General features: G+C 42.4%; 2 protein-coding genes across 4 annotated transcripts in view; both read right to left on the bottom strand.

The window, feature by feature from the left end:
• Window positions 1-14,888, bottom strand: part of PDPN (podoplanin) — a 170,729-nt gene that overhangs the window by 90,275 nt on the left and 65,566 nt on the right. The gene's annotated exons all lie outside the window — the stretch shown is intronic.
• Window positions 1-14,888, bottom strand: part of PRDM2 (PR/SET domain 2) — a 52,244-nt gene that overhangs the window by 7,730 nt on the left and 29,626 nt on the right. Inside the window, exons 1-2 of one of the 3 annotated variants that reach the window (XM_083512790.1) lie at window positions 7,145-7,206; window positions 590-697 (exon numbers count right to left, since the gene is read on the bottom strand). In XM_083512790.1, coding sequence (XP_083368916.1) covers window positions 590-608 — 19 coding nt within the window. In that variant the 5' untranslated portion in view covers window positions 609-697; window positions 7,145-7,206. Of the gene's footprint in view, window positions 1-589; window positions 698-7,144; window positions 7,207-14,888 lie in introns of those variants that run through there. The other 2 variants (XM_083512789.1, XM_083512791.1) reach the window with 2 other exon arrangements.

Below are 14,888 nucleotides of genomic sequence, written 5' to 3'. Positions count from 1 at the left end.
TCTTAGCGGCAATCACAAGAGGATTGCTATTAGAAGGAGGGACTGAAATTAACTCTGGGCACTTCCAGGCTTTCGGTATTTTTCAGTGGGATTCAATACCAGCAAATTCAGGCTGCATCATTAAAGTTGCTTTGGAACTCTTGTGCAACAAACCCCACTTCCCCTAAAGGTTGGACTTTTTGAGGAAAAATGACCTGGAAAGTGTGGAATAATACGTGGCTTTGATGCAAGAAGAAGAAGAAGAGTTTGGATTTGATATCCCGCCTTTCACTCCCTTTAAGGAGTCTCAAAGCGGCTAACATTCTCCTTTCCCTTCCTCCCCCACAACAAACACTCTGTGAGGTGAGTGGGGCTGAGAGACTTCAGAGAAGTGTGACTAGCCCAAGGTCACCCAGCAGCTGCATGTGGAGGAGCGGAGACACGAACCCCGTTCCCCAGATTACGAGACTACCGCTCTTAACCACTACACCACACTGGCTCTCAGTTATCTAACCTCCCTACAAGCAAATTGCAATGAATGCTCAATAAACAGATAATCTGGAAGCACCCTCTCTCATTTTTATGTGCACACATACAGACACACACTTACCTTCCTTAGGCTCCTTCATGTCGGCAGAAGTTAAATCCAAAACAGTTTTCTGCTTTTTATCGGCTGCTTTCTTTCCTTTGTTTTTAGCCTCTTGGGATTTTTTCTTCCCTTAAAAAAAAAAGAAAAAGAGGGTGGAGAAGAAAAGAAAAAAGACGTGATAATTTGTTTTCATTGCTTTGACTTCTTTTAAAGGCAACATCTCCAAAAACAATTGAGAGGCAGTGTTTATCTCTATCTCTCTCTTTTCACTGCACATTTCATAAAGAAAAACCAAAGCACAGGAGAAGAAAGGGGGGGGGGCACACCAAAACCACCACAGCACAAAACCATCAGCTCAAATTCACAATACAATAAATACATCCATCTTTCCATATTGGAAAAATGACAAACTTCCTTCCAGAGCTGAATGGTTACTCAAACTGACAGAATACGTGGAATTAGCCTCTCTTTCAAAAAAATAAATAAATCAGAGACAAGCCCGGATAAGAGTTCATTTTAGAATGGAATAATTTATTTGAAAAGTAGTTGTAATCTAAGCACAGTAGTTGCCTTTGAATGATTTCGGTAAATCATGTATATGAAAGAAAATGAAATAGAAAAGAGAATTTTTACAAAATAATAATGATAAATTAAAGTAAGATGCTTATTATAAAAGAAATATGGAGAGGATGGGAAGTCATAGGTTTGTGTAGAAAACACATAATTGAATTTGTATGCATTTTTTGTGAACATAGGCATTCTTATTGGACTGACTGAAATGAAGAAAGCTATGTGTTGTACATATATGGAAAATGAATAATACTGTAAAGCATTTAAAACTTAAAATACAATAAATACATCCATCTTGGTTATGTATGCCATCCAAACAGGTATCCCAATGAAGTTGGTGTTTACAGAAAGTACATTCAAATATAGTAAAAGCATTACGGTCTTCAGACCATTGCATGTTCCTCTCTTTTTAAACATTCTTTTAATTTCAATATTGGTTACTTTTAATTCTGAAACCAATATCAAGTACGTTAGAAATATTGTATCCATGCATACAGAAACGAACAAGAAAGTGATTCTACCAGAATCACAAGAGGGAGTCTTAAAGACTAACACATCTATTACGGCATAAGCTTTCGTGTCATACATGTCAGCAGATGCTTGATCATGCACCTGATGAAGTGGCCTGCTGTCCACAAAATTTATTATGCTGCATTCAGTTTGGGGTTCTTCTTTTTTGGGGGTAAAAATGTGGTGCTGATACTCATCTCAATAAAAGCACTGACTGTGCCAGCACAAAATGGCTGCTAATGGGGATAAGAAAGAGGTGTTGTTACTCTGTACCAATGAGTACCATCACAAAAAGCTCTGTTTTTAATAGATTTGTTATTATTTAAGGTGCCAAAACATTATTTATTGTTTTTGCTGCAGCAAGAGAAATTGTTCCACTAGTACCACATTTAAGAATACTATCTTATTCCAATAATGCACTTCTTCTCAGCACAGAAACCTTCCCAAATCTCTCTAAATTAAATCTTTCCTTCACGACTATAAAAGAAAGCCAGTGAGTTTATATAATTTAACTAATTGTTATCTAGTCACCTTCTCTTAAACACATATACAGTGGTACCTCGGGTTAAGTACTTAATTCGTTCCAGCGGTCCGTTCTTAACCTGAAGCTGTTCTTAACCTGAAGCACCACTTTAGCTAATGGGGCCTCCTGCTGCTGCCACGCTGCCAAAGCACGATTTCTGTTCTTATCCTGAGGCAAAGTTCTTAACCTGAGGTACTATTTCTGGGTTAGTGGAGTCTGTAAGCTGAAGTGTATGTAACCTGAAGCATATGTAACCCGAGGTACCACTGTACCTCCTTGACTTTTCTGCCAGTTTCCAAAATTTTGTCACCTCTTACTGTATTTTACTCGGAGCTCTGAAGACCCACATTCTTCACAGTCAATTGCAACTACAGTACAGTTAATGAGCTGCACACGGCTTTGCTACCACTTGGGTTATCTTTCTCTATTATTATCACTTAACAAAATAACTAGGGCACAGCATGAGATCAAATTAAGGATCAATAGGTTAACTTAACAAATGTCCCCCAAAATCTTTGGTCTGTGGGTACCCTCAATACTTGTTTAAAAAGTCAGCCATGATGGTTGCACCTCCAACACCTAGCACTATTACTACCATAAATTTTAAGGAAATATGGTGCTAAGTACCCCATATAAATTATATGTTTAGGGTGACCAAATTGGTTTCCAAATTTCTGGAGATATTGCTTAACACACACGCACACACACACTCCAATAAAACACTGCGTAAAAGAAAAAAACACACTGTTAAAGCATAGTATAAGTGGAGCACAACAGCAGGCTACTCATGAATCCCAGCATGCACAGACGTTTGTAGTGTCTAACATGGGAAAAACAGGGGAAAATAACCATCACCCACCTTACAGAACTATTGTAAGGATTTACAATTTTGCGCGCAAGTGAAATGCAAAATATTGGGATTTTCCCCTTACAATTTCAGCTCCTTCCTATTATAGATCTTTTCACGTTCAACTGAAACAAGATCAGCAGCAGACATAAGCCCGTTTATAATTCTGACCTATCTTTTTTTTTTTTTTTAAAAAAAAAAGACTGCATATTTTTCAAGACTAATTTAGGATGCGACACAGCTAATGGCATGAACTCGATGTAAATTTCACCAACATACACACTTTCTGTTTGTAAGGGACAGACACTTATTTTTGGTCCCTTTCCTTGGTAAATCATCACCCCAGTTTTTGCTTTTATGGAATAAAGGTAAAGGGACCCCTGACCATTCGGTCCAGTTGTGGCCGATTCTGGGGTTGCGGCACTCATCTTGCTTTATTGGCCGAGGGAGCCGGCGTACTGCTTCCGGGTCATGTGGCCAGCATGACGAAGCCGCTTCTGGTGAACCAGAGCAGTGCACGGAAACACCATTTACCTTCCTGTCAGAGCGGTACCTATTTATCTACTTGCACTTTGGGGTGCTTTCAAACTGCTAGGTTGGCAGGAGCAGGGACTGAGCAATGGGAGCTCACCCCGTCGCGGGGATTCGAACCGCCAACCTTCTGATCGGCAAGTCCTAGGCTCTGTCGCCACCCACATCCCATTTATGGAATACTTTGGGGTGTGTGTGTGTGTGTACACACACACACACACACACACACACACACATATATATATATGCGCCCAGTGTCACATGCAGGTGAGCCTTTGCCCTTCTTCAGGGCCTGAAGAAAGGGGGCTGTGTCCTAGATGCTGTGGTGAGTTTTGGAGGCATGTGGAAACACAAGTCCGGTGAAAAATAAGGAACTTAGCTCACCTTTTCCCCATGTCTGGTAAAAGCAGGGTTGGTGGATCACTGCACAATTTTATTTAGCTACCCATGACCAACAAAAAAACAAACAAATTGGAGACTCGGCCACCAAAAGCAGGTTTGAAAATCTCTATCCCTTCTGACTGTATACTTCTCATAGGTCAAATGTGGGCTAATACTGGGCATGCAACTAACTCCACGTAATTGCTACTCTGCTCCCGGTTTACTGATGGGAAGTCTGATTCTCTTCTCAGCAACTCTCACAAACCCATCTTGAACTTCCTCCAAGATGCTCTCTCATATGCTTAAGTTGCTTTATAGTACTTATCACTGAGCTGCTTTCTTTCCTTCATCACCGTTCATTCTGCACTCCGTACTTTGCTGCTGGTCTGCATTCCCAACTTTCTATATTTGATTTGCCTGTAACAGCCTCACGAACAAATCACTGCAGTGAAATCTAATGTGAAGTGGAGCTGAGTTCATGTTATTGGACCCATCAACACTGCCCACTGGCCATGTTGGCTGCGGCTGATGGGAGCTGGAGTCCAACAACGTCTGGTTCTCCACATCCCCTGGGCTAGACCTATCTCGCAGGACAGTTGTAAGGCTATAATAGGGTGGGAAGGGAAATGGCACATGCAACTTGGGAGCTCCTTTGAGGAGCAGTTGGGTAAAAATTCTAGTAATAAATAGGCTTGGAAATGAAACAATACCAGAGATAAGTGGCTCACCTAAAAGTCTCCTAATGAGACTCCTAGCTGCAAACACTCACTCTGGAATTAGACCTGAATGACCTTAACACGGAATTACCCTGGAAGAGGCGATTCAGCGTGCAGCTGCTCCCGCTTACTAAAAACAGCCAGGATGACAACTTGAGAGCAAATGTAATTTTAGATCCACTGGATCAGAGTCCTAGGAGCAAACGGAAACGTCCAAAGCTTTTCAGTGTCCACTGCTTCAGCAACTTCCATCACTTTTCAAACTGGTTTGCACAGGCGTTTTCTGTGTTTCGCAGAGAAGTAATGTGAGACCTGCCAAATCTTTTTCTCCCAGCCAAAAAATCCCCCGATTTCTCTAGGATTATGCCCCTTCGGACCCTGATAGCCTGAAATACTGCACTCAAAAGGTTCTCCAAAGTATCTGATCTGAAAGCAACAATACTATAAAAACGTTGAAACTGCACAAGTCAGACTGATGGAATTTGCCAAAATGGCAAGTTTAACTAGCAAAATTAGGAGATCAAGACGAGGGAAATTTTTTAAGGAGGATTGGAAATTGTTTGCAGATTGTTAAAAAAAAATGTGAACATGTTAAAAGGCAGGTAGCTTTAGAATAAGAACAGCAGTAAAATTTATATCTGAAAACAGTGTGGAGAAACTAAGGCATAGAATAATTACACTATGCAGCATTAATTGGAAAATTGATGAAACCACCGGGGAGGGAGTCCAAAGTTATTTGATTTTAATTTGGAAAGTGTATTTTTTTGAAATATATAAATATTGTATTTTTTTTAAGAAAAGAAATAAGCTGCACAAGCCAGAACATTCTGCACTCCACTTTGGCAACTTACACTTAACAGAATTTGGATTATTTCTACTTCAACCTTTAGAGAGTCTGGAGGAAGGCGGCTGGAGTTTACAAACTTCTGGAATAGTGTGACAGAGCCAAGAACTGTGGAAAATGGACCGTGAGCTATGCTGAGAGTCTCCTAACTGCAGGTTTCCAGCAGCTGCATTTAGACCTCTCCTAGTAATTAATAAAATGACAGCATGCAGAAGAGCTGCTTCATCGGATGACCTCAGGTTCCTGGGTTTATGAGGAAGAAACCCTTTCTCCAAACCACGCAGTATTTTCTACATGTTTATCACTCTCTTCTTTGGCAAAAACTATGTTAACTTTATTCTCCCAGACCTTTTAGTTCATACTAGCTATATTATCTTGGTTCTTTGTAAAATTTTTGCACTCCCCCAGCTCACTTGTTGGTTTGACATTGGTTTTGTATTGATTTTAATGCAGCTTGCATTTATGCTGGCCTAGCTTGTGTGTGCTGGTTTATGTAGTTGGATTACTGAGTTCACACTACTTATTGTATTTTCTATTTGTAATGAGTCTGTAAACCACCCAGAGGAACTCATTGACAGGTGGTATAAATACTGATAAATAAATCAGTAAAACTCTAAAGGACTATCTCATCCTGGGCAATATTACCTGGTTTCCCGCCAGATTTTCAATAGAGGCCCTACTTTATTTCCTACCCGTTATAGCTACAGCTGAGTAAAACAACAAGAAGAAAAAGACAGTCTTCTCAACCAGGCAATCTCCCTTTATATTGGAAGTTTGTTTGCCCCCTCTCCACTGGCATTCAGAACACCAGGTAAAAACTGCTATTCCAGCATGTTTTAGGAGCAGGTAGCATTCATATCTATGTGGCTGCCATTTTTACTTGCTGTGCAGCATTTATTTTAATTACTTATTGGCATTCCATTTTAACTCCTGACTTATCATCAAACTTCCAAGTGCAGTTTTCATTTATTACTACTTTTATATCCCATTTTTCCTCCAAGGAGCTCGAGGTGGCAGGCATGGCTTCCCCCACTCCCAATTTTATCCTCGCAACTGCCCTGCAAAGTAGATTAGGCTGAAAGTGTGACTGGCCCAGTCTTGCCCAGTGAGCTTCAGGGCTGAGTGCGGATTTATTTGTACCTTGGTCTATCCAGTTTCATTCAGACATTCTAACAACCGCACCAAATTGTCTCTCACATGTCACAGGCGAAGACAGAAAAGGTGGGGAATGAAGATTTAAATGACACAACAGGCAGACAAATCAACATCCTTAGTTTAGCAATCTTGACACCAGATAGGAAAGTTGGGGAGGAGAACCCCCTTTGCGTATTTACCAGAGGAGCTAGAAAGAGGCAATATTTTTTCAGCTTAACACGGAGAGTCACAAGCAAGTTATGTCCAAACAAGTCACTCAAGTTTTTCAGTTTCCCTCCCTCTTTGAAGAGGGGACTCATGACTAATGAAACTTTGGGTCCTTGGCATTCTACACCAGTTACTACGACATGGCTGAAAACTTCTGTGTTGTAGCTGCAGAAGGCAATGCTGTTGCCTCCTGTGCACAGAATAGTAATTCCCACCTGCCAGATGTTTTGTGGCTGCTACGCCCCAACGCCTGTTAGGAGCCTGATAGAAGCACACGAGTGAGTGCACTTACCATCAGGTTTACCGAAGGGTCCTACATGCCTGCGCTACCGCCGGCTGGATCCTCCAGTTGGTCTAAACAAGAAAGATATAGGAATGAAACCACAGGGGAAGTGGAATGAGAACAGTGAAAGAGAAAAAAATGAAAACAGAAAAAAGTAGAACCAAACAGGTTTATGCTCTGTCAAAACAGAGAAGAACAAGACCACATGAAAGGAACAGAAAATAGCCAAGAGGTTAAAAGGATGAGACAAGGAAAGGTGGAGGGCTTCCTCTAAAGCTGCGCAGATCCGTTTTGGGGCCCATGCTTCGGAGTAGCCCCTAAATAAAAATCCTTGTGCTCTTGTGCTCCCCATCCCACCTTGCTGCCAGACCGCCCCCTCTTTTAACAGCCCCAGATCTCTCTGGGTGGACCTGAGCCAACCCACGGCTGCCTCAACCCAATCTGGTCAAATCCCAGGTCATCCCAAAGCTGTCTGTGATCTGTGATTTGGCCGGACCTGGTGCACAGCCTTCGCTCTTTCTCTCTTTTTAAATATAGCCTGTGGGTACAAGGATGGGGAAAGGATGTAGCTTTCCATGTAGAGCAGGCTTCCTCAACCTTGGCCCTCCAGATGTTTTGAGACTACAATTCCCATCATCCCTGATCACTGGTCCTGCTAGCTAGGGATCATGGGAGTTGTAGGCCAAAAACATCTGGAGGGCCAAGGTTGAGGAAGCCTGATGTAGAGCATACCAGGTTCAATCTCCAGGTAAGGCAGGGAGGGGGTGGAGGTGGGGAAAACCCTGCCTGAAAGAGAGTTTGGAGAGTTGCCACCATACAGTGTCAACAAGGCTAAGGTAGATGGACCAGTGTTGTGACCAAGTATAAGGCGACTTCCTATGTTGTCTGGAGTTGGTGCAGCCCACTGGACCTAGGGTGCAATAGAAACTTAGCCAGGTCTCTCTGGATGGAATCTGGAGCAAGGCATGCTCCCATAGTTTCAACTGCCTCCTCTGTAAAATAGGATTAATAGTGGTCTCCTTCTGCTGAAAGGCTTAATGATGTAGAAACAGCAGTTTGCACACAATGAGTGGTCTTTAATACTACCCCACCCCCAGTTATTCCCCAGGTGACCCTGTGTCAAAATATTAGATGGGTGGCAAAGAGCATCTTCAATGACATTTAGCTTAACTTTACCCTCATTGATTTGTTTGTTTTACTGATTGCTGTTTATCAATTTGTTTTATCGACTGTGTGTGCTACATGTTGCCATTTTTTCAAATAAAAAAAGTAGTGTAAGTTTTATCTTGCTTTAGTTTGTGGGCTGTTTATGCGAGAAACTTTTAGAGTGCAGCTTATTTATTTTTTAAAGTGGGAAAGCAGCAGAGGGGTATTTAAAAGTAAGTGAAGAGGTGGAACATACTTCATTTGGTCCTACTTGCAGCATCCTACAACCACGATGACTGCATGTGACTGGGATGTAAGCAGCTGACACAACTCAGCCAGAGCAGGGATGTCAGAATGAGGTTACAGTCAAATGCACCTCTGTGGAATTTTGGAGGTTGCAGATTGGGTTTTGATGCACAGTCTGAAGCCTCGTTCACAATAACAATCCAGGAGGTGGCAAAACCACTCGTGGGCCCTTAGACAATAGACATCAAGTGGGTAATGCATGAAATATTTAAAAAATGCTCTTACAAGAGGGGAAACAAGATGTCATGGAGCAGGGGCTCTTTCCTAGCCTTCCTCCAAAAGTTGTTTTCTACGGCTGCCTTCAGATGCAACAGGTTAAGCAAAGGAGCCAAAGCACTCAAGCTGAGCACTCCCTGCATTTCCCACAACCTCCCTGCAAGTACTTTCTGCACAGTTTAAGAGGCTTTGTTTCAAGTTACACTGCATTCAGAGGCCAGGCTGGCTTTTGAGAAGCAGGAACCTGCTCAGTTGCTGCTCAGAGAGCTGTGACACATCCTCCAACAGGCTGCCTGTTCAGTTCTGTCCCTGCTGGCATTTCTAGAAGCAGGATAGGACAGTTTTGTTTGGGCATGCTTCAGGTTCTTATGTTTCACTGCAAGGAGGGGCGGGGCAGGGGGCGTTGGGTTGCTTTTAAAGGATAGCTTTGTTTTGTTTGGCTGCAAGCTGCTTTGAACCCCACTCCATTTGTTTAAAGAGGTGAAAAGGTGTATGCAAATTTAGCAAAGTAAACAAATTAGGTATTACAACAGTGGGAATCCAAGGCACAGGGGCATCTACAAGAGATCACTGCATTTGGGTTGGGGAGCGCTATGACACCCATAGCATAAGCTATATAGTCCATCCCTGACTCAGGGACGTAACTAATGCAAACCCACCTGGACCATATTAATTTGTGGATACTGCAAGTGGAAAAAAAAGATGCTGACAAATGAAGGAACCGTCAGAAGATAAAAAAAGAGGCATGACTGAAACTAATCCTTTTTGTTTTGTTTTTTAATGGACAATAAAATAAGAGAGATGTTATTGCTAGTTTTCCCAAAAGGGGAAAAAAATGAAGTTGCTACACTATAACGCCTATTCTCAGAGTTGAATTGTTGCCATACATTTTGATGGCCATTCAGATTGGGGTATTTGGTGGGAAAGTATTAAGGCAAGATGAATGATTGGGGGGGGGGGGAGAATAGATAGAAAAAACGAGGAATCACAGCTTGAAATGGTAAAAATGGATTGCGGGGGGAAACCTCTTATGAAACATTCAACCATACTGCTACAGTCAATTCACGCTTCGGCAAATCTTGTACAGTGGTGCCCCGCAAGACGAATGCCTCGCAAGACGGAAAACCCGCTAGACGAAAGGGTTTTCCGTTTTGGAGGTGCTTCGCAAAATAAATTTCCTATGGGCTTGCTTCGCAAGACGACAATGCCTTGCGAGTTCCTGCTTTTTTTTTTCTCCCCCCCCCTTTTCTAATCCGCTAAGCCGCTTATCAGCTGATCCGATCAGCAGATAAGCCGCTAAAAGCCGCTAATAGCGCTAATCCGCTAATCCGTCAATGGGCTTGCTTCGCAAGACGAAAAAACCGCTAGACGAAGAGAATCACAGAACGGATTCTTTTCGTCTTGCGAGGCACCACTGTACAGCCAAAATGCAAAGGTGGTAATGAGAGCATTCCTAGTGTGTTTGAATGGATTATTCAATGATCATCACCACTGGGGCTGCAGAATACAGAATATCCTCAGGCATCCGGTGCAGTTTAGGGGCCTGTTGGGCACACTGCTCCCACAATATGCTGCTGAGGGCACCTGAACAGCACAACCTCAGGCTCCTTTTGCTTCTCATGTGCCTTAGAGTGCTTCTTCATCCGCATCAATTGAAATAGAAAATGTTTTGAAATGCACAAACACACATGTTCCTACGTAAAGGAACCAAGGTGGCAGAAGCGGAGAAGCTAGTTTTAAGTCATGCAAGTCTAGTGGTGTTTGTAAAGTTCATGTGGTTCCTTTCTCTTTTTAAAGGTTTCTCAAAATTATTAATACAATATTTTATTCATTTTGCATGATTGTTTTCAATTTGTGGTTTACTGCAACACAAGGGCAGGGTAGACATCTAATATAGCAGTTCTCCCTTCTCTTTCCCTGTGAAAACTTGGAAATTGGCAGTGGTCTTGGCAGTTTCTTTAGCACACACATTGACTCAAATCTTAATACAGTGGTACCTCTGGTTAATAACTTAATTCGTTCCGGAGGTCTGTTCTTAACCTGAAACTGTTCTTAACCTGAGGTACCACTTTAGCTAATGGGGCCTCACGCTGCTGCCGCGTGATTTCTGTTCTCATCCTGAAGTAAAGTTCTTGACCCGAGGTACTACTTCTGGGTTAGCAGAGTCTGTAACCTGAAGCGTTTGTAACCCGAGGTACCACTGTAATAAACTTTCTTGACGAGCCACACTTTAATGATCTTGCATTTTACTGAATATCTTGCACACCACCTCAATATTTTACATGACTTGTCAGTACATGCATACTTTTATAAATAAAAATTAAAGTAAACTCATTTCATAGTGCTAAAAATTTATTATGCGTTCAACTAAATGTACGGCACTAGTAGATTGTATTAGGTTACAGAATCTTCCAAAACCAGTTAACTTTCAGGAACAAATTCAGTTCTGGAAGATACTGAATTCAATATAGGCTGCAGATCCATGGCAGAGCAGCTGTTCTGCATGTAGGAGGACTCAGATTCAATCCTGTCAACATCTCCAGCTATGACTGGGAAAGAGCATTTGTCTGAAACCCTGGAGAGTCACTGTAGTAGAATCTACTGAGTATAAAATATTGTGCTAGACCGACCCATACACTGCCTTGGAATAAGACCGTCTCATTTGTTCCTAGCTAGAGAGCAATTTTAGACAGACTGCATGCACTGCTGGGATTCCAGACCCTTCCCCACATCACAAACTACTTTTAAATCGCCTTTAGTTGGAGAGGAAAAAAACACATTTTTTTATACAGACTTGAAACAAGTCCACAACCCACTTTGGCACAGGAAACTAACCAGCTTTTCAGATCCTGGTCACACTTTGTAAAGTGAACTGTGGAAGCTGGTATGAATAGCCGTAGAAGTTTTCAAGGCCCCGGAGGGAAGTTTATGGAACTATTCCAGGAGGATTACATAAGCCCTTCAACATCTTTTGAGCCCAGCTACAGTATATTCAGAGCCTGACACATTTACCTCAGCACCTGTTAGTATGCCTATTAGCAAAAAAGCAGAATAATTGTCATTTTCCAGGCTCTCCTCGAAGTCATGCCCCCCTCCTCAAAAACCCCAGAATACAATGGAGCAGTTGTTCCAGCTGGGAAGAGCGGTATGCTTGGATAGCTTGTTACCAAACTACCCCCAGACTTGTAGATCACTTCGTTAAGAGTCTGTCTTGACCCATGAAAATACCCCATGCAGAAGCATGGCAAGCTGTTCTGGGAGAATCCAAGCAGAAACTGGAAGATTTATGTTAGGATTCTGGTGGAAATGCCTCAAAAGGAATTGCATGTTCTTTATCATTCAAGTTATGGTCCCGATATTGATCTCCCCACACCACAACAGGCCAGAAGAGAGGTAAGCTCTCTTACCCAGGTTTCACTCTTGACTAGGAATGTAAGACAAACATAAGACTAAGAACATAAAAAGAATGCTGCTGGATCATGCCAAAGATCTACCTGCCCCAGCTTTCTCACAGCGGCCAGCCAGATAGATGCCCATGAGAAACCCACAAGCAGGAGCTCATGCAACAGCCTCTCCCCATCTGTGCTGCGTGTGAACTGGTGCTCAGAGGCGGCATGCTGCCTTCTTGTCTTACTGTGTCTGGGCTACAGAAAAACCAAAGGCCCATCTAGTCCAGCATCCTGTTTGCCGCATTAGCTAACCAGATGCTTCCTGGATTGCCAGCAGCCGAGCCCGAAGGTAAAAGCCCTCCCACTTGTGATTCAATGGTACACTGCCCAGGAATGTGGAGGATCTACAACAGCCATCATGAACCAACAGCTTGTTGATAGACCTCTTCACTTCGCTGAACTAGTCTAATCGCATTTTAAAGCTAGCTGAACTAGAGGCTGCCATCACAAATCCTGCATATTGTGTGAAGTGCTGAAATGGTAGGAACCTAATTCATTTCTGAAAACTTTTCTTTTTAACATCCAGCCAGGCATGCCTGCTCTATGTAAACTTGGGAAAGTGTGTATGGCCAAAAGGTTTCTAACATTAACACACAAGATCACTGCATACAATTGCAGAGGGCCTTCTTGGTAGTGGCGCCCTCCCATCAGATGTCAAGGAAATAAACAACTATCTGACTTTTAGAAGACATCGGAAGGCAGCCCTGTTTAGGGAAGATTTTAACGTTTGATGTTTTATTGTGTTTTTAATATTCTGTTGGGAGCAGCCCAGAGTGGCTAGGGCAGGGGTCAGCAATTGGGCCACATTTGGCCTGCGGAACTTAGGTTGCCTACCCCTGAGCTAGGGTAACACAGCCGGATGGGCGGGGTATAAATAATACATCATCATCACCATCACCATTATATAATAAACAGAGATGCTCACTGTATGTCAAAACAAGCATCTGCTGCTGTGTGTGTATTGGATGTCTGAGATAACACTTGCACCATGCTTCACACATGAAGCAACTACTTAGGATTTTTATGCACATGTATTATTATTATCTGTAGCAATGGGCAGAAGTTTATTGCTATGTATACATTCAAGGGCATGGAAATTTTCATCAGAAGGTGCCCCTGTACTCTGTATTACATTCAGTGTAAGAAAGTAAGACAGGCCTGCTGGATCAGGCCAATGGCCCATCCAAGCTGGGATCCTATTCTCACAGTGGCCAACCAAAGCCCTATGGGAAGCCTGCAAGCACAACTCAAGCACAAGAGCAACCCTCCCACTCCTGGCGTTTCAATAACTCGTATTCAGAAGCGATACATCCTCCAACTGGGAAGGCAGAGCACAGCCATCATAGCTAGTAGCCACTGGTAACTCCTCCACAAATTCATCCAATCTTCTTTTAAATCCATCCCAGTTGGTGGCTATCACTGCCTCTGTAGAAGTAGAATGACTACTAGGCAATATTTTATTTATTTAACAAAATTTGTAGTTGTAAATAGAACTTTTAATGTTTACAAAAGGTTACATCTATATATCTATATATCACTATACCAGTTTTAAAAATAAATAAATAAACAAAACCAACAGTTACAAATATACATTATAAACTAAAATCACAGATTAAAATACATGTCAATTTTATCTGTCTCATTAGACTGACTATTTTCTCCCTCCTCTGTTGGAAGTGCTATGCCTCTAAATACCAGTTGCTGGGAATCACAAATGGAGGGACCGCTGCTGCATTTAGGACCTACTTACAGGCTTCCCATGGCCGACCGGTTAGAAAGTGTGAGAACAGGATGCCTGATCCAGCAGGGCTCTTCTCACAGGGATTTTATTTTATTTCATATCCTGCCCTTCCTCCCAAAGGAGCCCAGGTATGCTTAAGTGTCGACCTTGAATTTAAAAAGAGAAACAGCTTGCAAATTTGGGAAAGGACCATTCCTCTTGCTTTGCATGCTGAAGCTCCCAGGTTACATGCCCTGCCTGAAACCCTGGAGAGCTGCTGCCAGTCAGTGTAGACAATACCAGTCTTGCTTTGCTTTTAGGAGAAGAACCATAGCTGTGTGGTAGAGCATCTAATTTCCAGTCAGGAGGTCCCAGGTCAAATCCCAGGCATCTCTAGATAGAGCTGGGAAAGAAATCTCAAAGAGCTGCTGTGTGAAATCCCAAAGAGCCGCTGCAAGTCGGTGTAGATAATACTGAACCACATAGACCAATGGTCTGACTCTGCACAAGGCAGCTTCCCAACTTCCTAATAGCTGCATCAGCAACAGAAATTATACACAGGACAGAGAGGCACAGAGCAGCTTCTGAGGGAGTTGCTTCTAATTTAGTTACTCTGGGAAAGAATGGGGAAACAAACTGCAGATGTATTTTCCAAGGTTAAGTGGATTCACTCAGCTATGGTCATTCCTTTGCTCCCAATACAGTTCAATTCCAGTTGGAGACCCAGGCTTCAAAACAGCAACCAAATTGATTCTGCACATGCAGCCATTCCTAGTTTTCAAAAGCATTATTTAAAAAAAACCAGAACAACAACAAACGACAAAACACGGCAGTTTTGTAAAGACAAAATAAAAGTAGAGAGGAAAGTTACCCGACTCTTCCCCAGTATGTTGATGTGTCTGCAAGGGTTGGGGGT

The sequence above is a fragment of the Podarcis liolepis genome (assembly GCF_965112155.1).
Source record: "Podarcis liolepis genome assembly, chromosome: 7".
Lineage (NCBI taxonomy): Eukaryota > Metazoa > Chordata > Lepidosauria > Squamata > Lacertidae > Podarcis > Podarcis liolepis.
This window is presented reverse-complemented; position numbering and strand designations above follow the sequence as displayed.